This window comes from Condylura cristata, unplaced genomic scaffold, assembly GCF_000260355.1.
Source record: "Condylura cristata isolate star-nosed mole 26May11 unplaced genomic scaffold, ConCri1.0 scaffold00023, whole genome shotgun sequence".
In the NCBI taxonomy this organism is placed as follows: Eukaryota; Metazoa; Chordata; class Mammalia; order Eulipotyphla; family Talpidae; genus Condylura; species Condylura cristata.
In genome coordinates, this window is record NW_004567124.1 from 15,434,434 (window position 1) to 15,459,456 (window position 25,023).

At 36.4% G+C, this 25,023-nt stretch overlaps 1 protein-coding gene across 1 annotated transcript in view; it reads right to left on the reverse strand.

Moving 5' to 3' along the window:
- Window positions 1-25,023, reverse strand: part of UNC13C (unc-13 homolog C (C. elegans)) — a 410,279-nt gene that overhangs the window by 26,761 nt on the left and 358,495 nt on the right. The window contains exons 28-29 of the mRNA XM_004687775.2: window positions 24,012-24,092; window positions 14,480-14,627 (exon numbers count right to left, since the gene is read on the reverse strand). Of these exons, the coding sequence (XP_004687832.1) occupies window positions 14,480-14,627; window positions 24,012-24,092 (229 nt within the window). The remainder of the gene's footprint in view (window positions 1-14,479; window positions 14,628-24,011; window positions 24,093-25,023) is intronic.

Below are 25,023 nucleotides of genomic sequence, written 5' to 3' on the forward strand. Positions count from 1 at the left end.
ACGAAGTACACTGCTGAGGGGAGCAGCGGGCGGGTCAGGAGAGGTCTGCCACACCATGTGATCACCTCCGGGGCAGGCGGGGATCGAACTCATGCAGAAGCGGCTTTAGTTTCTCAGTGCAGTGCTTTAATCTGCTGCGCTACCAGGGAGGGCCTTAATTTTTTTTTTTAATTGAGTTGACAATATAGCTTCACAACTTATATTGGTGATGGCATAATATGATTTAAGGGTACAGGGACTCACTGCTTCAAATCTGTTACCATATCATGCTGACAACCCAGGCATCATAATCTCCACTAAAAATTGACTTTGTCCCCATTTTTTAGCACATCTGTCAGTGCTTCCACTATTCTGAATCTTCATAGAAGTTTTCTTGCCTTTCAACATCATTTTTCTCCTTTAGTGGTATGAAAGACATACTTAATTGGGCTCTACCTTGTGAGTTATCATTGAAAAGGGAGCTGCTCTTTTAAGTCACCTTGACTTCAGTTACAGAAAATTCAAGGTGTTCATAAACTAAGAGATGAAGTGACTACAGGTGGGGAAAATAAAAGGAAATACAGCATAACTGCACATTACAATATAGCAGTACAATTTAGAGTTAGACTGGATCTAATGTTTCTAGACCTACCATAAAAACACTACCTCTTAGACGTACATGAAAGTGGCCAAGATTTCCCATAGGTAAAGGCTCTATACTCCTGAATGAAAACTGAACAGAAAATACCTTTTATTTGGAATGACAGGAGGAATTACATCTCTAATTCTTTTATTATGAGAAAAATATATAGGCATGAATGTCAACTTTGGCAAACATGATACTTTTTATTCATAAAGGTGTGTTTTTTTAAATTTTAGCTTTCAGAGTTTCTGTTTGATTATTTTGGGGTATTGGGTGTGTGATGTGCACACGTGTATATCATGTGTATTATATTCAGGCAATAGCAGTGATGGAGATAGTTCACATATTTCTTACTGAACCTTATTCACAAGCACAATGATTTACTTGGAGAACTCACAGTGAGTTGCCAATTATCCAATCTGTAATGCTGCACCTAAGAGATTTTTTTGAGGTACAAATAGTCAAAGGGTTCAGCTGGTACTGAATTTTTTACCCTTCCCTGATTTCAACCCCTATTTCTGACTCCTGTTTTTTCCCTGTTTTACTTGTTTTCTGGGTCCCTTTCTTAGAGCTTGCACCTACTCCCTAGGGTCAAGTTGTCATCTACAGAAAGTAGCTTTAGAACTGTTTTTCTCACTTATATCACCCTATGCCCATAAGACATAGTCACTTGAATGTTCTGCTGTTGATACTGGTGCAAATAAATAAAATTGAATTTATCTCTTGCTTCAAAAAGCTCTCTATTTATCCTTTCAAATTTTGATTGGTTGTAGATTCAACAGATCTACAAGTTATCCAAATTGACCACACTTTTGCTTGCTTTATCTTGTAATCTGTAGGTTCTTCCATGGTGTTTCTCATATTCATCCCTTCTTAACTAGATTTCCACAGTAAATATTTAAATTACAAAACTGTTTTTCAAAACTCTTTCTTCTCTCCTCCCCTCTTTCTTCATATGCAAAAGCAGATAACATAGCATGAGTGCTTTGAATTGACTTGTATGATGTTCCCATTTTGGGGGGCCTCCAACTGACCATAACGCAATCTCCACACTCTTGGGGCTGATATTCACAACTCTCCAAATTCTGATTATAACCTACTCACTTTTCCCATCCTCCTCTATTTATTAATACCAATAGACTCTTTACCCTGGTGGCTATTAAACTCAGAGTCACCTTTAAGGCTAGATAAAACACGGATTTGGGGGTGTACTTCTAGAGTTTCTAACTCATCGGTGTCAGGTGAGGACCAAGAATTTGCATTCCTAACAAGTTACCAGGGGTTAAATGAATATTTGTGTTCCTACAATGCATGTATTGAAGCCAAACTTACAGGGCAACTGTCTCTGTTAGATGGGGCTCTCAGAAAAGTATCAAGATTAGGTAAGGTTACAAGACTGGGATCCTGACCTAAAAGGATTAGTGCCCTTATGAGGAGAGTGCACTCTACGTATGTGAGGACACCATGTGATAGCAGTCATCTATAAGCTAGGAAAAGTACCCTTACCAGCTAAGGATCAGCCTGTACCTTGATCTTAGACGTCTAGACTTCAAAACTGTCAGAGAATAGATTTCTTCTGTTTAAAACCCCAAGTCTATAGCATTCTATTACACATAATAGGAGATCCTGATGTTCCTAAGGCCATACTTTGAAAAGTACTTCTCTAATCCTTCCTGATGAGCTTACTTGCTCTTTTCTTTCTTTACTTGACCCCTTAATCTGTTGAACTCCACCTTGAGCCCCAGTGACTTCACCGAAGTTTCCCAAATCTCCTGCCTACAGTTACCACTCCCTTCTTTGAAAGCCCTTAGACTTTGTCTTCAGTGATCTGATATTTAGCATAAGCTCTCCCTGTATATTCTTTTTACATAGTGTTTAATTTTACTGAAATCTCCTTTGAGCAGATAGATTGTTCCCTGCATTTCATACCCAGCATAGTGCTTTGTTGATATGAAGGGCTCAGTAAGTATAAGAATATGTGGACAGCCATAGTATTCTTAGAGTTCTTAGAAATCATAGGTGTGACTCCTTCATGTCAGCATCATAGTTTTCTCAATTACTTTAAGCCTCTTGGTGCAGCTCAAAGGGGAGCACATGATTACTGGTTTCCTTCCTTAGATTGCCAGTCCTGGGGGATGGTTGCTAGTCTTTTTAAGTTGCTGAAAAGAAAGAGGTACTTTTTTTTTTTTTAAAGATTTATTTATTTGTGCATACAGAACTGGGGTACAGACCAGAGGCTCAGGGGGCGGTGAGAGGCTTCACCAGAGACAGAGTGGGGAACAGAACAGGCAAACCGATGAAGTACACTACTGAGGGGAGCAGCAGGCGGGTCAGGAGAGGTCTGCCACGCCATGTGGTCACCTCCGGGGCAGGCGGGAATCGAACTCATGTGGAAGTGGCTTTAGAGTCTCAGTGCTGAACTTTAACCTGCTGCGCCACCAGGGAGGGCCGAAAGAGGTACTTTTTAGACAGTACATTTAATGATAATAGTATGGTAAGAGTGGTCATTTGAGAGAGACTATTATGTGCTTCACACATATTACCACTTGTGGGCCTCTCAGCAACTAAATCAACTTAAGAATTATTAAACTATCCACTTTAAAAATGGGATAGTTGAGTCTTAGAAGAATTACATGACTTATGCCAAGGTCAGATAGCTATGCAGAAGTATAAAAGATGCTTGGGCCATATCTGCATGGTTCCCATCTACCTGTCTTAATAAATGCACCCATTTCTTTACCCATTCCCTCAAATAAGCAAAGATGATTTTGCTAGAGATTTATGTAAGCTTGACTTCCAACTTTCATAGATTAAAAGTTATTATTTCCACACCACTTAACAAATCTCATTTTTCTTTTTCTAACATAAAGACTTAGTAACAAGGATTAACTTCTAATGCCAAGGGATAACTGAAGTTGAAAAAACACCTCATATCTTCTTTTGTAGGCTAGTTGTAAAGGGCATATAGAGGTTATGAGGCAATAGCCTGCAGTTTTCAATTAATATTTGTCACAAAACCTGTTCTCAATGAGCAAGAACAGATGTTACGGCTCAGTGGGTACAGAGAAATTGTAGAATTGTATTGCACTGTGCTTTCTTGACTCAGTGATTTGAAGAATATTTTCCTGACATCTCAGTTTGTCAGCGTTTTCATAAATTTCCCAAACAACTGATTCTACTCAATGTTTACTCTCCAACCAGACTTTAAATAGAATTAACAGCTAAATGGCTATTGAAAAAGCATCTAAGAGTATCATACTATTAGGCAGTTTGATCACACCTGTTTAATAATTGGTTGAGAATTAGCTTAATTTTACTTATCGAACTACAATCTGGTAAAAATATTCAAGCAGTAAGCTTTATGTAAGTATTATTATCTATACATATAATATATGTGTGTGTTTATATAAATATTGTGTGTATATAGTTCACATCTACACCTAAAGAACAATTTTTGAGATCCTTTGAATCCTAAGGAGAAAGGTTAAAGGGGATGTTTGTTTCAGTCTATAGAATTTATTTTAGGAGCTTGAAAGACTTCAAATTTGAACACTCTGAATTAAATACTTTGGTATTAAATTAAGTTAATCTACTTCACATGGCAAATTGTCCTTTTTTAAGTAAAAATTATGATTGAAATAGAAGTACTTGAACATTTTGGATAATTTGAAAGTATAAAACAGGCTCAAAAAATTTACCTAATTCCATCTTGAGTATATTCACTCTTTTCCCCACTCTGTACCTTTGCTCAAATCACTTCAATGGCATTCATAGCTTTTGAGTGAAAGGAAGGTCTATAAAGAGCACCGAGAGGCTGTATGGGATATCTGATCAATACTCTGACTTGATAGGAATGTTCTGGGGTTGAAATGAGAAAGATATAGTTCAAGATGCCCCAAAAGCTGTAGTGAACTGCAAAAGGAAGTAGTATTCGAATTTTGATATGTAATGTCTAGTGTCAAGTTTTTTGTTTTACTGCGGAAAATAACAAAATAATTATTTCATTTTTTTTTGTTTTCCTTTAACCTTTTTTATTCTTTTAATTGTAACATTAGGGATTTTCTTCATCAGGTATCACTGTTTCATTTAATTTTAGAAAACTGTTTATTTCAGAATTATTTAAATAAAGGTTAGCCTTTAATTGGCAAGTATTAGAGATCATTTTAAATGAAGAAAGAGGGTTCTAATACCACTGATGTTCTGCATGACCTTGAAATGAGATCAACTTTTGACCATTTGAAAATGAAAACGTATGTACACACATATGTTCAGTACTGACTTTATAAGGGTAGTGTGATGAGAACAATTCAGTTTTTCAACCATTGATGCCAAATGATGAAGAAACAGTGAAAGCACACCTGTTCTGACTTAGAACTAAGCATACTGAGAGCTCTAAGAATGAGAATTTCCCCAGAGCATGCCAGAGCAAACATCTGCTCATTCTGGGCTGTGAGGGCCCACATTTCACAGATGATCTCCCTGCTGTTTCACTCTAACTTCAGATACTTCCTATTTCCAGAGAAGAGAAATGGGCAAGATACAGTGCATCATGAAAAAAGTGGAATCTGGCATTTTGATATCCTGGTCAAAATGTAATGGGAATATTTCAGTGAGGGAAAAGCTAATAGACTCTTCTGTTCCTTTTGGACATTTCACTCATCAAGAAGTGGTATTTTCTTCACTTCTAAAATTTGTTCTTATGCTTGTCTTGATTATTCTAACTTACTAATTTTTAATAACCCAAAGAGAGAGACTCAACATGGACTAAAAACCCAGCAGAGCTGTGAATATCTGCCTTCATAGCAGGCAGTATATGAATAGCCAACAGAAAAGTAAACTCAGAGAAATTGTTCATAAAAGTTTATGGAAAACTCAAGGGAAAGTTGAACTCATAACACTTAGTCCATAAAGCATGAGAACTACTGGAATTCAGAAGGATAGTTTTCTAGGGAAGGCAAAGTTGAGACTTTGAGTCAAAGGAGAATAAGTCTGACTGGGACAGTGTCCAGAGGGAGAATTAGCACTTGACTTCTTTCTTTCCTTTCACGGGCCTTTGAAGGGGATTCCTACTGGCTGAACCCAATGGGAAACAGAGAAAGAGAATCATTAGGTACAACCACACCACCCAGATGAGGGTAGGGAGGTTTGGGGTCGGGGGCTGATGGAATACTCAGTAGTCTTCCATTGTCATTTATTTAGCATCTAACACAAAGCCTGAATATGATCAATGCTCCTTAAAAAAAATAAAATAAATAAAAATTCAAGAATACATGTCTACCAGACATGTAAACTGGACAGGCTAGTGCATATTATTTATTTCTGGTTGCTTTTTTGGTTTCAATCAACAAATTTAACATTTCAAGATCTGATAAAAATAAGTAATAATCTCTTCATCTAACTTTATATATCCTTTTGTATTTCTTCAGTGGAATATCTTATCTAATGAAAACTATTATGCAGGAACAACTATTAAACTGTAAGCTTGTTCTTTCTAAAGGGCACACATATATTGTGGGTACATTTGGGCAGGAAGGACTACAAACATACTTTCTTTCCATATAAATGTTGAAAACTTTAAATATCAGTTTCATATGATGAGTATGTCTTATCACAGATTTTTTTTTTTAAGATTTATTTATTCATACAGAACTGGGGTACAGGCCAGAGATGTGGAGGGTGAGAGGATTCACCAGGAACAGAGTGGGGAGCAGAACAGGCAGATCAATGAGAAGTAACACTGCTGAGGGGAGCAGTGGGTGGGTCAGGAAAGGTCTGCCACGCCATGTGGATCTCCTCTGGGGCTGCCGGGGATCGAACTCATACGAAATTGGCTTAAGCTTTTTAGTGGAGTGCTTTAACCCGCTGCGCCACCAGGGAGGGCCAGATTTTTTTTTTTTTTTTAAGATTTATTTGTGCATACAGAACTCAGGGGTGGTGAAAGGCTTCATCAGAGACAGAGTGGGGAGCAGAACAGGCAGATTGACGAAGTACACTGCTGAGGGGAGCAGCAGGTGGGTCAGGAGAGGTCTGCCACACCATGTGATCACCTCCGGGGCAGGCGGGAGTTGAACTCATGCAGAAGTGGTTTCAGTTTCTTAGTGCAGTGCTTTAACCCACTGCGCCACCAGGGAGGGCCATATTTAATTTTTTAGCAATCATTTGTTCCAAAATTAACTAAGCACCTCTTTTATCTAGCATCAGTTAAATACTTAAATTTTGAGGACTGGTAAGCAAGGTCTTTATCCTCCTATAGCTTAACTAGTGCTAAGAGAACAATATAAATTATATATCATGATACGATGTAATGTGCTGGAGGAGTGTTATGAGATGACATTTTCCTCATAGGGATAAATGTTGGGGAAGAGTAGGAGAGAAATCCAGCAGCAATATTATTATTACAGGCACAGCAGAGCATGCTGGAGGAATGAACTGAGGCTTTGTTAGACAGGGTTTTCTAAAAGCAGGGTGCAGTCTCATAAGTTAAACTTAGATTTCTACATGTAACTACATCAGTTAATAATTTAGAATGTATCTTGGTCAATGACAGTCACTAGGGTAAGGAAACCGGGAAGCTAAAGAAGTAGTTAGAGGTTTGGGGATGGAGTCTGTTGCTGACATGAAAAAGAAAATCAACTAAAAAAAAAAAATCTCCTTTTAGTCATGCTAAAATGAAAAGTAAGGAAAATGAGATGAACCTAATTACTCAAAAATAGGGAAAAGAAAGAACGTACTTATGAGAAGTTATATTTTGATTTCCTCCTTGATTAAATAAGGGCATGTCTCTGCCAATTATCATATGACTTTAGTAAGTTTCTTAATCAAGTCGTGACCCTGTTTCTTCACCTGAGAGTCATGGGTAATGTTCTGGCCTCCCAGGATTGTTGTGAGGATTTGTACTCTGTAGTCAAAGAATGATGCACAAAATTGTGCAGTGTTATAGTCACTTTAACACTTTGCATTTCTACTTTTGGAAAACATTTAATGTACTCACAAACATATATCAGTATGCTATTAAAGTGATTTGTGAACAACTTTGCTAACTTCATTGAAGCACCTCACCCAGTTAATGAATGTCATCAGAGTGACAGCCACATTTGAAGACTGAAATTTCATAAGTTCTATATTTTTTCCACTTGTTGTCTATAAGAATTGCTAGCTTTCATCCTGAAAGGCAGTGATAGCTGCCTGTCTCCGGGAAGTGACAGGGCCAGAAGGCTGCTGGATGTCATTTTGGATCTCTCAAAGGATTATCAGCTAAAACAAGGAACTGCTTTGGACTGTGGTTTCAAATTAGTGTTAAATTGAAGATTATCCCTTTCCACAATGAACCATTTTAGAAGAGGGCTTTCTTTCTATGAATGGACCTATCTTATATAGTTAAGAAACATAATTAAAGAGAATTAATGTTTAAGGAATGTATTGGGATCTATTTATAGATTCCAAAATGTAAAGATTTCCATTTCCAATTACGGTACATTATACTCTGCCTTAGTAGAAAACAGTTACTAAAATGACCAAAGGTATCTGATTTAAATTTTAAGAAACTCAGAAATGCACAATCACTCAGAGATGTTTCTCATAAGGACAGATCATGAATAAATACATATTTTATGTATTTTAATCCATAATCATTGTGTGTATAGGTGTGATGTGGCTAGTTAATTTAGATATGAAATAACCTTTTTTTTCTCCTGAAATGCCTGAGATTCAGGTTCCTCTGTAATAGAAGCTCAGATAAGGAAACAGAATATGACTTGGAGTAGCTCAGCAATTAATCATTCTCTGCCTCATTCTGAATTGTGTTATCCATTGAAAATAAGCTCTACTTAATATGTTAAAGTTTTTTACATTTGTCACTGTCTGCTACTGGATGAAATATTCAAAAAGTCCTTGATATGAAATAACTGTTAGAAAAGTCTTTCATTATGATGAATATTATAATCAAGATACAAGAAATGAATTTTTGAGTGGTTTCCCAAACTGCAAGTAACACATCATTGAAATACAATAAAAAGTAAACATTTTAAAGCTACCTGCCCAATTTGAACAATTGACTGAACTTTAAAAGAGTATGTGGGCCCTCCCTGGTGGCTCAGCGGGTTAAAGCACAGCACTGAGAAGCTAAAACCACTTCAGCATGAGTTACATTCCTGCCTGTCCCAGAGGTGATCACATGGCGTGGCAGACCTCTCCTGACCCGCCTGCTGCTCCCCTCAGCAGTGTACTTCGTCGATCTGCCTGTTCTGCTCCCTACTCTGTCTCTGGTGAAGCCTCTCACCGCCCCCTGAGCCTCTGGCCTGTACCCCAGTTCTGTATGTACAAATAAATAAATCTTTAAAAAAAATAAGAGTATGTGATAGTTAATATTAAAATAATTTTTACTAATTCTACATATAACCTCCTACAGTATTTCTGTGTAGTGGTACAGGGATATATAAAGCACATTTAAACCCTATTGATAAAAATATGTAGTAAACTAATAAATTATATTTTAAGAGAAAAAAAAAAAAGCCCCACATTTTTCTTCCAGATTTGCTGTGGATCTTCTCAACATATTAAGATCACAAAAATAAGAGTCTACGTATATTTTGTCCTAGAGTGTTTGTACACTTAGACACCTTTCTTTCTCTCTCTCCTCATGATGCATGAATCTGCTGACCCTTCTACCTACCCTGTATCCATAAGCCAAACATTCCCCCTCCTAACATGACCTATGCTGTATCACTTCTGACAAGTACTAGACCAGATGTTCTCACCTGAGCACTAGTGCCATTTGGAATCAGGAACTTTGTCCTTGGAAACTGCCCTGTTCACCACAGACTGGACAGTATGTCCCAACTCTCCACACACTAAGTCACAGACCATTGCCAGATGTGACAGCGAAAGCTGCTCAGATATTGTCACATGTCCTCAGGAAGCAAAATCTCCTCTGCTTGAGAACCACTGTAGTAGAGAATCTGGGGTCTAAACTTCATGCTCACTTTTGATTCTCTGCTGTATGGGATGGGGCTTTCTTCAGAGATGCTCAGTAAATATTTAGGAGAATGCAGACTAGAGGTAGTGTTCTCTCAGCAATGTAGCACTTTGCTAGACTAATAAACACATTGCTGTTATAATTTGAATTCTCATTTTCACTGCAGGACTTAATAATACTTCTATACCCAGTTTAAATTTTTTTATTTTCCAATATTTTGAATAGAAAACTAAACAGTGATTTTTCCAAATTGACATTTGATTTGAAAATTATAAATTTCTAATGGCACTCAATCCCTGGTAGATTTTATTTTTTTTAAAAAACAACTGTAAAAAGCAGGCATGTAAATCTATTCCAGAAAGAGAATAGAGGGGGGGAAAAGGTTTTGAAAATAGAAAAGAAATCAGCAAGGAGAAGAAAAGGAAGAACAAATGAGAAAGATACAAGTTTTTAAAAATAATAATAACCCATTTTTTAAAAAAGCTAAATTAAAATATAAAAAAGGAAAGCATATCTTTCAATTTGTAGATAATGAGAAGATAATGTGTCTCCTCCCCCATCAATAAGGATTACAGTTAACTTTCTATCAAGGGAAAAAAACAGAAAAAATAAGAATGAATCTAACCAGTGAAAGGAAAGAACATAGGTAAGAATGTATGAGAATCATAGAAGTAAATTATGACTGTTTTAAGAAGTATTCTTGAATTTCTGCAGGCTCCCAAGTCTTTTCTGTACAACACATAGCTAATAGAAAAGCACTTGAATAGTGATTCATTGTAGTTTTAAGCAGTTTTCTTGTAGTATATAAATTATATATTAAGGACACAAAATTTGCTTTGTGTCTTATTGATCATAAGGCAAATGAAAACATCTATTTTTTTTTTCTGAATAATTCTTATCTATAAGTTGAATTGCACAACAACCATTCAGGGTGTTAGCCTTTCTACATATCATCAAAAAGACGTCTCAAGATGTTGCAAAATGGATAAGAGCTGAGAGTCTAAATGTAAACTAGGTGAATGAGAATATGACTCCTCACTTTCTAACAAGAGACTTTGTATATGGGTCCCCAAGAAGTAGAATCTGACACAAACACTCAAGTGTGATTTGGTTACTCGAAGTCCTAGGAAATGATGGTGAGAGAGACGAAGTGAGAAAAGCAAAAAGTAAAAAAAAACTGAAGGTGCCCAACCAGCTCTCTGAAGGGACTGGGAACTCCACCTCACAGGAGAAGTCTGCAGTCAAAGTTGCTACCACTGAGGAAACTGAAATTTTGCTTTTTATTTTTTTAAAACATAATCCAACTTCCTGTTTTTCACAGCTTGAGGACTGATCCCAGGAGTATTAATTCTCTGATGCCCCTGGTCACCCTTACTAGGAATAAGTAAACTCTACATGCAGAAATTGGCAAGGAGTTAGGATCTGTACTGCTGACTTGAATTTCAAGTTTTACATTTAAAAGAAGCTATAAAACCATATGGTCTTTCTGGCCCTCCCTGGTGGCACAGCGGGTTAAAGCACAGCACTAAGAAGCTTAAGCCATTTCCGCATGAGTTCGATCCCCGCCTGCCCCGGAGGTGACCACATGGCGTGGCAGACCTCTCCTGACCCGCCCGCTGCTCCCCTCAGCAGTGTACTTCGTCGATCTGCCTGTTCTGCTCCCCACTCTGTCTCTGGTGAAGCCTCTCACTGCCCCTGAGCCTCTGGCCTGTACCCCAGTTCTGTATGCATAAATAAATAAATCTTTAAAAAACAAAACAAAACAAAAAAAATATGGTCTTTCTACATTAGACTAGCAAAATGCTACTTAATAATTAAATATATATGGATATTTGATATTGTGTTAAGTTCTAGAAAAGTATCTGGATAAGTGTAGCAATGCTACAATGTGAAAATTTATTTAGTCATATCAAGTCTTCATGCTACCAGCATTTAAGAGCTGCTAAAAGAACACAACTAATCCTACTATCAATTGGATATCTGCAGGAATAATACTAAAGGAAACCGAGGGGCAAATTTCTCTATTTTATTGATAATATGTCCGGTATCAAAAGTTCATACATTAGTGTAGAATCTCCTATATGTAAGGTCCTTAAGAATTCAACTTTTATATATTCTCTGTCAGCTAAACAATTTGAGGTTCCTTTGATGCCAAAGGGAAAATGCATGGGACAGGGACATTCAGAAGTTATAAATTCAAGTGTCACTATATATATTCTTAAGGATCAGTATTGTTGGCTAACCATTTAATCAATGGTAATAAGAACTGAGATGGGGTTGTGACTGGTCTAAACAGATTTTTATTTCTCCCCTATTCAGTCTTTGATGATTATACTATATTATAGTATAATTCTAAAATTTTGTCCATCTCTTTTGGTTACTGAACATTTTAATATATAAATGTTCATGATAATCTCTTAGTACCTTCTAAATTTCTGCTGTATCTATTGTAATTTCTTTTTAAATTCTGATCCTATGTGGGTTTTCTCCCCTTATTTCTTAGTAAGCCTGGCGAGAGGTTGTCTATTTTTTCAAAGAACCAGCTTTTCATTTCATTCATCTTTTAGACTGTCCTTTTAATTTGTAACTCATTAGTTTCTGCTCTAATTTTTATTTCCTTCTGTTGACTTTGAACTTTTTATAATTCATCAAATTGAGAGAGGTTATTTGACTTCTTTCTTGGTGTGGGCCTGTATTGCTATATATTTTCCTCTTACTGGTTCCTTTGCTGTAGGCCATAATTCTGGAAGGTTGTGCTCTCATTGTCATTTGTTGCAAGATTTAAAAAAATATTCTTCTATTTTCTTATTAACCCAGTAACCTTTCAGTGTATGCATTTAAATGGTCTTGTACAGGAGGTTTTACCCATTTTCTTTTTGAGTTAGATTTCAAGTTTTATACCTTTATAGTCAGAGAAGACACTTGGTATGATTTATTAATAGAGTTTTCTTCATTTTATTAATCTTGTGTTATGACCTAATATATATATTCAATCTTGGAGAATGTGCCATGCACACTTGAAAAGTTTTGGAGAGTGCATTGCTGTCTATATATCAATAAACCCAAGTGATAAATTGATTTTTGTTTAAGGCTATTATGTCCCTACCTGTTTTCTGTACAGTTGATTATCCAGAGGTGAGAATGGGGTGTTATGTTCCCTTGGTACAAATCGTTTTTTTTTTTCCAATGTCTGTTTTCTGAGTTGGTAGTAGTTGCCTAGTATATTTTGTTAAGTAACTACTGATGAGTGTTATGTCTTGCTGATTTAGGGTTCCCTTATTGTGCTAGTATTAGAAGAAAGGAAATGAATATAAACTCAGCAATTCTGAATTTGTTGACTGATCAAACTTTAGCTTGCTTTCATTTTTTTTTTATAAGTAGTGATCATGTTTGATTAGTCCGTAGTATTCCACCCTGACCTTCTCCCCAATTTGGAAATACAAAAACCAGTTTGAGAAGGTGAATGAGTGAACTGTAGAGAGGTGATGGGTAGCAGTGGAGAAGCTTCTACTCTCATAATTACCAAAGGTATGGGAAGAAAAGGAAATTTCTGTTCAAGTGCAATCCAGGGAGGGAAGCTGGGCTTTATTCTTTAAGTTAGGAATCTATTCTAGAAGGCTGGCCAGTAGGCAGCCGACACTCATGGAGCAATGAATCATTGCACATGTTGCAGGAGGCAGACACTGCCTCCTAAAGGGAACTAAGATTCCAATTATCACAAAGCTGAACAGAGAGCAGAGCCCAAGCCCCAACAGTGGGTCCCACAGGAAGCCACATGGAGAAATAAATGCAGAGGACAAGGATGTCATCTGCCTCCTTCCCTTTAGATTTCACAACTAAACACTGAAACAGAGGAAGTACCTAAAGGATGTGAAGGAGAACAAAGGTCCTTTCAACCTCAGGTCCTTTGGACAATGATGCCTGGCTGGAGGCAGCTGGGGGATGATGAGGTAGATAGGGAGAAGTTGAAAATACATTTCCATAATACATGGTTAAAAGTAACTACTAGAGAAAATGTAAAGTCATGTAAAATCTATTTCCAGACATTTTCAATTACTCAAAAAAACAAAAATAAACAAAAAAACCCCCTAGTGTTCTCAGAAAAAGGGAGTGAAAAAAGACCAAGATGATAGTTATAGAAGGGGGTTCCTGGGTTACAGATCCTTTTATTTCTAAAAATAAAAACATGCTCCCCGCATGTTTTCACTGTTGGTATGGAATATATGCAATGGAAAAAAGTACATATGCAAAATCCCATATACCAAAGTAGATGTAATATGTAGCTTATCAGTAACATCTATGCTAAAACACAGGCTGTGTGTACATACAAATGTATAAATGCACACCTATAACAGCAAAACAAGTTTTTATGCACTCACATTTCAGAGTTACAATAGTATATGATGCTTTAGAATTGCATTCACAGTTTTAAAGTTTAGAAAACCTTGAGGAATCATGGATTCCATAAATAATACTGTTGTATCTCTTGACCACATATCATAGCTCAATTCTTTTCTACTTTTGGAACCATCTTAAGAGTAATCCGAGTTTGTAAATCACATTTAAAAGGCTGTTTCTAGGATTTAACCATATCCTCACCATCATGGATATTGAAAAAAGGTTACTGGATCTTATGAAATTAAAACTGCCAATAGGATTCAATGGCTCTATAGAGTTTTAGTATTAGTCATATCTTTGTGTTTTCGAAATTATTTATATAATTATAAATCATTAATGCTAAAAATCGGTGATTTTCTGTTGTTATTACATAATGCTCATTCTTACTGATACTTTAAAATGTAGTAAATATTAATGATACAATAATTCTTATGATTAATTCAGTTAAGTATTCAATTTATTTTCACATCTAATGTGTTACTTACTCTGTAAGGTTTGAGTGTCTATGAATTTCTTTATCAAGGCATCAGTAGTTTGTGTATAAAGACTGAGAGCATATTTCAGAGACTGAAGATCTGGGCTTTTTTCCAAGAAATTCTTTTTCAGTCCATTTCCTCCCGCATGAAAATATTGCTAGAAAGAAAAATAGTAACACAAGGAGAGGAATTTAGAAAGAAATGCTGGAGAGGGGATTTTATTGTTATAATACTGAAGTTCAAAGGACCTATTACAATATGATCAGTGTGAAATAATAACAAAGAAACAGTTCCTGCTACATGCTCACTGCTAACTCATCTTCTAGCTCAGCACCCCCCACCCCTCAGCATCTCTGAATTGGTGTTCAGCAGCAGGTCCTCAAAGCTTAAGATTTTCCATTCTAATTGTAGTTAAGCAAATGGGATAATGAAGAGGCATTGTTTATAATGTTTTGCAGAATGACAACCTTAGTTAATAATTGTCAACTTGGTTATTGACTTTGGTTTCCTGAAAAATGATCACTTAGGATTGTTGAAAATGAATAAGGAAGGTCGTTACAAGTTTTCCAGCACATGTGTAAAATTCTAGGTCAGGTGCCTGCTGCTCCATCTTCCTAGACTCTGTTCACACAATGGTGCAGATGTGGGCCAGCTTGAAGGTGCACAGTGGTCTTTGGAAAACAAACATTCCATGCAACTTGTATCAAATTTACTAAAATATAGACTTTTCCCCACTTTTTTCTGCTATCATCATCCAACTCAAAACCTTACAATATTTATAGGTAAGAGAACAGAAGATAGATGCTCTTTGGCAGTAATTGTGATCATTGAGGAATGTTAGTGTTTTACATGCTGCAAATATTATCTATAAACATCTCTTTGGAAGGCAGCTATCTAGAGTTAAGGGATAGCACCTGGGATTTTTTTCTAACCATGTGTAGGTGATGATACATCTATTCTGTTAAGTTTAGATAATGGCTCTTTATCATTGTATCAACAATGCTAAACTACATATTGCAACCTGGCCCAGTATAATCTGTAATTCTGACACTCTCCTAAAAGGATTGGTGTCATATGATCTATCCCACTACTTAAATATTTCTGAGATAAAACAATTCCATGAGTTAAAAAAATCATAATGATCCCAATTTTGGCAATTCAATGGAAAATGTGAAAAATGCTCTAGGCATTTGTAGGCATCTGAGCAACAATAGTATGATGTAAAGAATAAAAGTATAGGTGAGAAAAAATAGACAGTGAGGATATAATCTGAAGAAAGAGTACTATAATTGCAGATACCCCTTTTCAGGAGAAAACACTATTGCCCCTAAAAAATGTCATTTACTGATTCTATTGATAGTGGGGTGCCTGTGAAAACCTACCTATGCATGGTTGTGAAGAGGAGGCATAGAACAATGGGATAAACCTTTCTTGCACTTGAGAGGTAACAAGCTATCATACTGAACATTATTCTACATTTTAAATAAAAACGTTGTCTTCTTATAAAATGTTAAAAGATATTCACATATAGGAAGTATTTATTGACAGTGAGTCAGAATCATTTCATTTGTCTTGGTCAATTGAGAAAAAGTTCCTTTCATTAGGAAATACAATATGTTCATTAAAGTAGAAAAAAACCTAAATGTAAAAGAGGGCAATGTTTAGCTTAAGCTTGACAGTTTCTCCTAAAAGAATGATGGGATGATTTCTTGTTTCCATACTGAACCAAGAGCCATCAGATGAAAAAATTGACTTTGAAAGTAAAGAGCAGTGGGATTGACTGAACCAAGAATAGCAGGTGCTCTATAAGGGAACCTATTCTCCCACTCCATTTTCATTGTCCTTGAGCTATTGAAAACTTTAACTTGTAAAAAAAAAAAATGGATAATGTCAATGACTGTTATCCATAGAAATGTAAATTAATTAGTTCCAGTGGGATGCACCTGTCTAATGTTCTATGGGTACATTTGTTTTTCCTCTATTTTTTTTTTAAGATTTATTTATTTATTCATACAGAGCTGGGGTACAGGCCAGAGTTGGAGGGGTAGTGAGAGGATTCACCAGAGACAGAGTGGGGGGCAGAACAGGCAGATCAATGAAGTACACTGCTGAGGGGAGCAGAGGGCGGGTCAGGAGAGGTCTGCCGTGCCATGTGTTCACCTCCAGAGCAGGCAGGGATCGAACTCATGTGGAAGTGGCTTTCGATTCTTAGTGCTGCATGTTAACCTGCTGCGCCACCAGGGAGGGCCTGTTTTGCCTCTATTTTGCAATTCATTTAAGTTTCTCTTGTAGCTTATCCTTGTGGGTTGTTCTTGGAATTCTCTCACAGGTCCCCTTACTAATTGATGAGGTAAATAATATTTTGGACATAGTTATAACTGTATTAGTGTCACAACTATATCCTATTTTCAAAACTGTTCTTTAGCCGTACATGTACCATGGTATGGATGACGTAATCCTGATGGTGGTTAGTGGGGACAGGTGAGCCGTGGCTCACCCTGACAGTGTCAGTGGTGGGATCTTACCTTGCTGCCTCTCTTATCTCCCACTCTTCTTTAATAAATAGCCATTAAAACAATATCATGGGCTGGACCTTTTGCCTGATGCCAAGTTTGTGAAGCAAAGGAGATCCGGAATTGTTCTTAAAGGGATTCTAATATCTAATGGGAAAGGTAACTAAATGACTTTACTAATACATTGCGGGTGATAAGGAAATGATTTGAAATAGATAATGTTATGTTTAGCTTCTGAAGCCATTAGATAATTCACCACAGTGAACCAGAGAAAGAGAACATTCTCAACAAACAAATCCTAGGAATGCCAGCACTACTTGAGAAGAATAAGGCATAGCAACACTAGCCATGCCTCGGAGCTATAAGTTGCCTATGGTCAGGAGAGGGCTCAGAGAAGTTAGAAGATGAAGTCGTGTTTTTAAGAATTATGACAGCGTCTGTCATAAGGACATTTATTTAACCTTGCACTAGTCTTTCTAGTTTCTAAGATTACTTGGCCATAGGATATCTATTACACAGGCCATCTATTAATGTTCTTGGTAAGAGAAGTGCTCCATGGGATATAATTTAGAAAATTCTAGAAGACTGGTTGGACATCATATAATTGAGACTTTTTAGAGGATCTGGAGGGGTTCATGTAAGAAGGAAACTAGAGTTAGGCTATGAAGGCATAAACTTCCCTTGAACCTGTTTATCAATAACATTATGTTTTTTTATTACTGAAACACTATTTTGTAGGCCTCCGGGGCATGATGGATGAAAACAAAAATGAGTTTTTCTGAGGAAAACTTCAGGGTCTCCCAAGTTTTAAGTTATCATACTGAACTGTCTTGTTCCCCTTCAGCCTTAGAGTATTAGGAGTCATTCTAAGGGTTGTGGTGGGATAATAAGTGAATAGAAGATTTCTAAGGGCAGAAATGATGCCTTTGTCTTTTCAGTGAACTGTATAAATGAGAAGTTACAAGACAAACCCAGACAGAGGATAGCAGCCCTAAGAGAAAAATTGTTGCTAGATACTGAGTGAAAAACTCCCATTCTATGAACAAGGAAGGACAACACACGGCACAGATAACTTACTGGAAAAGGGAGGGAATGAAAATAAAAGGCAGTGAAAAAACTACTTCTGAGAGCATGGAGTGTGCAGATCACAGCCCCAGATCATCAGGAGAAAGGTGGCTGCAGTTACAGATATGCCCAGGGTATTCTGAGATTTCTCACTCATTCAGGTTTCACTCTGCATGAGTGTCTGAAGGACAGGAGAGGAGAAGCTGCCTGTCACTGAGGCTTGGATTCGAAGAACTTAAGTGTAGGGTTGATGTGTGGCAGGGAGTGTCTTAGCTATTGAAGCCCAAAGTGCTCAGCTCTGTGCAGCTTAGTAGATCTCCACTCCTTGTAGCAAGTATTTTGTGTGGAATTATATGTTAAAGGGTAATTAGTGAAGGTGGGGTTTTAAAATGTTCTGAATCTTTTCTTTATTCAAAAGTGGATTATTCTTTATTGATTTTAGAAAAAAAATCTTATTGTGTCTTTGCAAGCGGTAGCATAATCTAGGAACCTTTAGTCTAATTTGTTGAGGTGTTCTTACTTAAACTACGGCAAATTAGCAGTTTGGCAATTGTCAAAGTGACAAGCGGGGACAGGTCATTTCCTCTTCATTCAAGAAAGGAATTTTCCATTAGAGAAACTGGGAGAAGTTCAGAGAGAGCTGTGACAGATAAGGATGTCAACTGGGTAACATTCTCTGTATGCCTGTCCCTGGCCTGAATGGTACTGCCACCATGGATGTAGAAAGACAAAAACAAAAACAAAAAAACAAAGCATAGTTTTCAATTGTGCAGTTGAGTCCAAGCTTGACATTATTATATTGTATGACAGATATAGCTTCAAAAAGGTCTTGGCAGGCTGGAATGGAGGGTCAACATTTATAGGACAGCATGACAGACAAGGAAAAGACCTTAATTTCACAACAGAAGTGTTTACTGCAGAGTTGAATGAGGGTGACTTGAGATTAACAATAAATTTTAAAATCTATAAAGTTTTATTTGCCCTCTAGTTCAATATGATTTAATAAATGATGGAGGCAGCTGTCAGAGATAATGAAATCTTACCATGAGTTAATATATTTAGAATAAAGACAACAGGTATGACAGAGCCACAACCCTATTTATTAGTTAGATAGATATAGAATGTTAAGATCATTAATAGTCAATTCCTAGGCTTTGTCATTTGTAAGAAATACTTTTGGAGGGCATCCAAAAGTAGGCAACTTGAATTTTAGAAGGTTTGCCAAGTCATGTTATTTAGTAGATGGCTACACATAACTAGGTGAAACATATTTTTTTTTCAAAATACAAAAAGCAATCATGTGGAAAAGGAAATGGAATTATCTTACAGCAGTGTTAAAGAGCAGGTGGAGGACTAATGCACAGCTAGCTTGACCAGGAAAGCAGATTTTGGTTAGACATTGAGACTTCTAATAAATGTATCTTGAAAAGTGAAGTTCCTATTTGTAAGTGAGGTGATGCTACATTTTGCTATTTTGTAATCTTCATTGTTAGACTCACTCTGCACTTTATAAAGTGCTGGAAGATCTACTTCATCTTTCTTCTATGTAATGAGATTTTGGCCTAGATTTAGCTTCAGAGAACATTAGTATAAATTTGTAGAGTGGGAGAAGGAATATATATTGTATCTGACTAACGTATTGTAAAGATGAATTATTCTATCAGGAAGAGCTTGGCGAAATGTAGAGTTCTTTCTGCTTGTAAGAAAATATACTTAATTGGTATTATAATTTCCTAAAATTTAGGCCTGCTTTGTTACTGAGCACTAGTCTCTGTCCCCAGCATTTTACTGGAAATGTTAAATACCATAGGGAAAAAGCCCTCCTGCACCATTTTTCTCAGCTGCTCCTTCCCAATTATTTGACTGAAACTTTTACCTGGGCTTCTCACTTACTATTGCTCTGATTTCAGTTAACAAGTTCCAGTGATGCTACCTTTCTTTGTCACTCATTTCCATCTTTCTCTTCCTATGAGTATCATCCAGGAGATAAATCCTTATCATCTTAGGTATTACATAAGTAACTGATCTCTAAAACTACACTTTTGTACATTCCTCCAAGATTACCATAGTGAAAATGATACTTCTGACGTAGATTTTCACATCATCAGTGGATCCTCTTTGACAGGATACACTGAGGGAGCAAAAGGACCTTTATAATTTCAGCTCAAACATTTTCTAGCTTGTTTTATTTTTTTACTGCTTTCGTATGCAAAAATTTATAAATGTAGTCTACTGCACAGAGCAGTTTAGTCACTGGCATTAGATCTACTGTCTTGTCATTCCACACTATGAGTCTTTCTGCAGAGAAAACTTGTCTTTCCTTTTCAGCCTGTGAGCTGTCCATACTTCTAGCCCATTCCTTCAGCTTTTCCTGAGCTCAAGTTTTTAATAGTTGCTTATTTCTCTAAATCCTTGCCAATTTTTTTGACAGTGAAATAATATTACACATTTCAGGTGTACATCATTGACAAACATATGTATATATTATACTAAGTTCACTTCTAAAACTTAATTCTGTTCTTCACCATACAATTGATAAATTTATCCAGTTCACCTACTTCTTCCTTGATCTCTCATGGCAATAATTGGTCTTAAGGGCAAAATTTATTTTCATTTTATTTCTCTGTATGTCATGTGAAATATAGTATTTGTCCACCTGACTTATCATGATGCCTTATAGGTCCATGCATGAAAATGGCATGGCTTCATCTGGCAGTATCTCATTGTCTGTCCATGGGTATTTAGGATGTTTGCCATCCTAGACTACTATAAATAATGCTGCAGTACATCTACAGAGATGTATATCTCTTCAAATTAGTGTTTGTTTTTTTTTTTTAATTCTTCAGGTAAATACCCAGAGGTAGAATAACTGGATTGGCTGAAATTTCCTTTTTTTTTTTTTTTTAGGAATTTCCATACTGATTTATATAATGGCCCTGCCAGTTTAAATTTAGGGTTCCCTTTTCTCTATATCCTCTCTAATGTTTCTTGTCTTTTGGACAATAGACATTCTCACAAGTGAAGTGATAATCTCATTGTTTTTTGATTTGTATTTCCTTAGTGGTAAGAGGTAAAAATATTTTTCAGTGCTTATTTGCTATTGTATGCCTTCTTTGGCTAAAGGATGTGAATAGATACGTCTCTATCTCTTTTTAAATATTTATTTATTTATGCATACAGAATTGGGGTATAGGCCAGAGGTGCAGGGGTGGTGAGAGGATTCACCAGAGACAGTGTGCGGAGCAGGACAGGCAGCTCAACGAAGTCCACTGCTGAGGGAAGTAGCAGGCGGGTCTGCCCTGCCATGTGAATCACCTTCTGGGATGGGGATCGAATTCATGGCTTCAGCTTCTTAGTGCTGTGCTTTAACTCATTGCCACCAGGGAGGGACTGACACTTATCTATTTTTTAAATGGAATTTTATAAGTTCTTAATACATTTTGGATATTAATACTTTGTTGAGTTTATGATGTATAAACACCTTCTCCAATACTATTTCGGCCTGCTGAACTTTACTTACACTTTTGTTTTACTAAATACAAACATAGAATGTTTATTTTAGATTTTGGAGTTCTTTCTCAGCTCTGCCAGTTACTAGGAGCTCTGTGTTCTTAGATGATACGTTGTTTTCATTTGTAGAAAGTAAATAATCGCTTTACCCTGCCTCTATTTAATTACATATCTAAATTTAGGTAACATTGGTTCAAAACATGGTATATAATTAATAATGATCATTTTCACCTATCAAATATCCAGCATGCTTAAAATGATCAGGCAAGATCATATATATACATATATATGGAATATATATGAAAAAATGCAAAGTATTGTATCATTCTATAATTGCTAAATTCTATGACATTCCTTTCTATTTCTTACTCCAGTTCATTTATTTAATATGAGGTGATGAGAAACTATAGATCAACATTTTGGCAGCCTTTGGGAATTAACCTGAGTAGCATCTGCTGCTTCAATCGCAGAATATTTTTCTCATGATTTTTCTGCTTGCTTTATAGCATTCTGGTAGGACTGAATCACTAGCTATTGGGATCCCAGTTCTATTAAGTAGACTTCCTCCTCCTGAATTTCTTTGTAGTCAACATCAGAATTATTGTATGATAGAAAATTCAGTTGAGGCAAATATCAGGACACAAGGTAAGAGGAGCCTCAGCTCTGGTATTATAGAGACATTGAAAACAGACATCAGGTGAATTTTTGGCAACTGGACAAACCAGAGGAAGAAAAATGTCTCACGGAAGGCACAATAGGTCGAGAATGGAGACACCATATAAACAGTATCAGAAAATTTAGGGTTTAGGGGGACTGGAGACCTGGCATTTCCCATCTACAGGATCAGTTCACAGGAATGAGAGAAAGACATGGAGCCTTTTATTGCATCTTGGGTCTCAGCTGTTAGTTTTGTGCCTGAGGAAAGCACACATTTGATGCAGAATTATTACATATACAGTATTATAAACCAATGTTACCTTAGTAAAGAAAACAAACAAACAAACAACTAGGACAGGAAGGTAGGATAAGTTTTCAGGTGGTAGATCCAAGATAATTTGTTAGGGAGGGTCAGGCTTTTTCTAGAAGGTGGACTGAACTCTATTTGGTGGTCAGGTGTCACTATCAGCAAGAGAAATTTTGGAGCTGGGTGAAAAGTGCCAATTCTGATGTTTCACTGAATGTCATTCCCTATTTCTACAAAGTTTCCTTTCTCTCTGAAAGTCATGCACTGACCTAACAAAATCATGAGGGTTGGATTTATAGTCTAAAATTTTTAGTATAGCATATCTTGCTAGCTTTTTACTAACATTTTACTATATATATATAGTTATTAGTTCTGCTGTAATTCTAAAGGTTAATTACCTATTTGTTTTTCAAAATGATTAGTTTTAAGCTTCACGAATCTGCTTGCCACCCTTGTGTAGGGGTCATACTAATCTTCTCTATCTTTCCAATTTTAGTACATATGCTGCTAAAGCAAGCACTAAAATTCATTTTTTTAAAGTGATTTTGCTTTTCTCTCCTTTTTCATTTTCCCTTAAATTATTTTTGCAAGGCTTCCATACAACACACCCTTATTACACCTGCATTTCTGTAATCATATTGTCTAAATTCATGCTCCCCTGTTTCTAGTAGGAATCACAAAATTCTGACGCTCACCACTGTCATTTTCAACAGTTTGACAATGAAGTAGAAAAAGATGGCATCATTAAACGCTAAAACTTCAAAGTAAAAGCCATAAGGTAATAGTTTTGTAAAGGTGTCCAGTTGTTATACGAGTAGGCATAATTCTGTTTTAATGATACCACTGCAAGAGTAGTGAAACTACTCAGTGCAGTGAAAATGATTTGTGTTAGCCAACAGTTCTTTGCTACACTGTTCACAAGTCTTGGAAAACAGATGCTTTCCCCAGGAAGGGATGGAAAGTTTTGACATAGTTGAAATTTAGTATATTAATTTTTCATTCTTCAATAAACTTTAACACACACACACACATAACATTATATATCCATACTGAGGACTATTTGAAAAGGAACAACTTGTGGTCCACACTACACAGGTCAACCTTTGGCTATACAAAGCCAATGTACATAGCACAATCTACAGTGGGTTTTCAGTAGAGAATTAAACTACTATGCTTACAAAGAGGGACAATATTTATCTTTTAAAACCATTCCCAGCACAGAAAGTATGAAATGAAATACTGTTAACCACAGCCCCCTAAGGCATTTGTTTAGTTGGGCTTCTGGGGTACATGTATTTCCTTTAAAACATAACACACATTTTCTGAGATATACAAAGGAAGCAAGTATAAGAGCAGAGGTAAGTGTGTATAACAAGGTGGGAGGATGGGTTAATCTGACACTGTTTACATAATGCTGGAGTTTACAGCTGTCTTACTCTGGGGGTAAATGGAGAACTCTGTACACATATCTGGGGTGCTAGAACTTTACCTTGATGGTTGCCAAGACCACCTCCATTACAGCACACTGTCTTGGTGTCAGACCCTTGGCATCTTCTCGAATCATATGCTCCTGTAAAATAGGTCAGTGATTACTGATGATATCACTGGTCCATTTATTTAGCAATTACTTTGAAACAATTTCTTATTTAAAATGCTGATGTTCACTAAAGGAGCAATATTCTGACTCACATGTGGCTTTGTTCTTCATTCATTAAGACAATGTGAGAAATGTGGAAAATGTCAAAGAATTCTTACCTTATTCCTTTATGCTATGTCACAATGAGGAAGGTCAACCATGAAAGGGATTTAAAAGGTGACTTTTAGCTTCTGTCAACTGATACTGTCTACTTTAAGTACAATTTCACTAATTATTCTTTGATCCAGTTAATTCTTGGTTATTAGCAGAAGAGTCCAAGGAAATTAACTGATATTGGCTTTGGAGATTTCAATATTTTAGAATTGATTTCCATGTTTTACAATAAATTGTCTTTATTGTTCATTTGGGCTGTCTCAATCCATCATTCAAAACTTATTCAGGAAAATAATAGTAGAAAATTGAAGACAATAATGTAGGAAATAGAGATTTATCTGGGAGAAACATTTTTAAATTGTTGCTCTCCCTAACTCCCACCCAATTTATAAAATCTTGCCAGGGCTGCCATTATTCAAATCATCACTATCTGAACAACATTGAGTGAGTACTGCCATAACTGATTATTTTATTGTCCCCATACTTAAAAAAAAAATGCCCTCCTGGAGTTTAAATTTTAAACTTATATATAGTTACCTTGGAGTTAGAGGGAAAACCCAAGGAGGCAGACATAGCTCTCAGTACTAGTGGCTTGATGAATGGATCACTACCACTGATCAGTAATCAAAGTTGCCTCTTTGTGAAGGGCACAACTCCAGATCAGCACATAAGACTTGGCAAATGGAGCAAGGATCCATTTCACTGCCATTACCTCCATGCAATATACAGATCATATAGGAACACTTGGCGG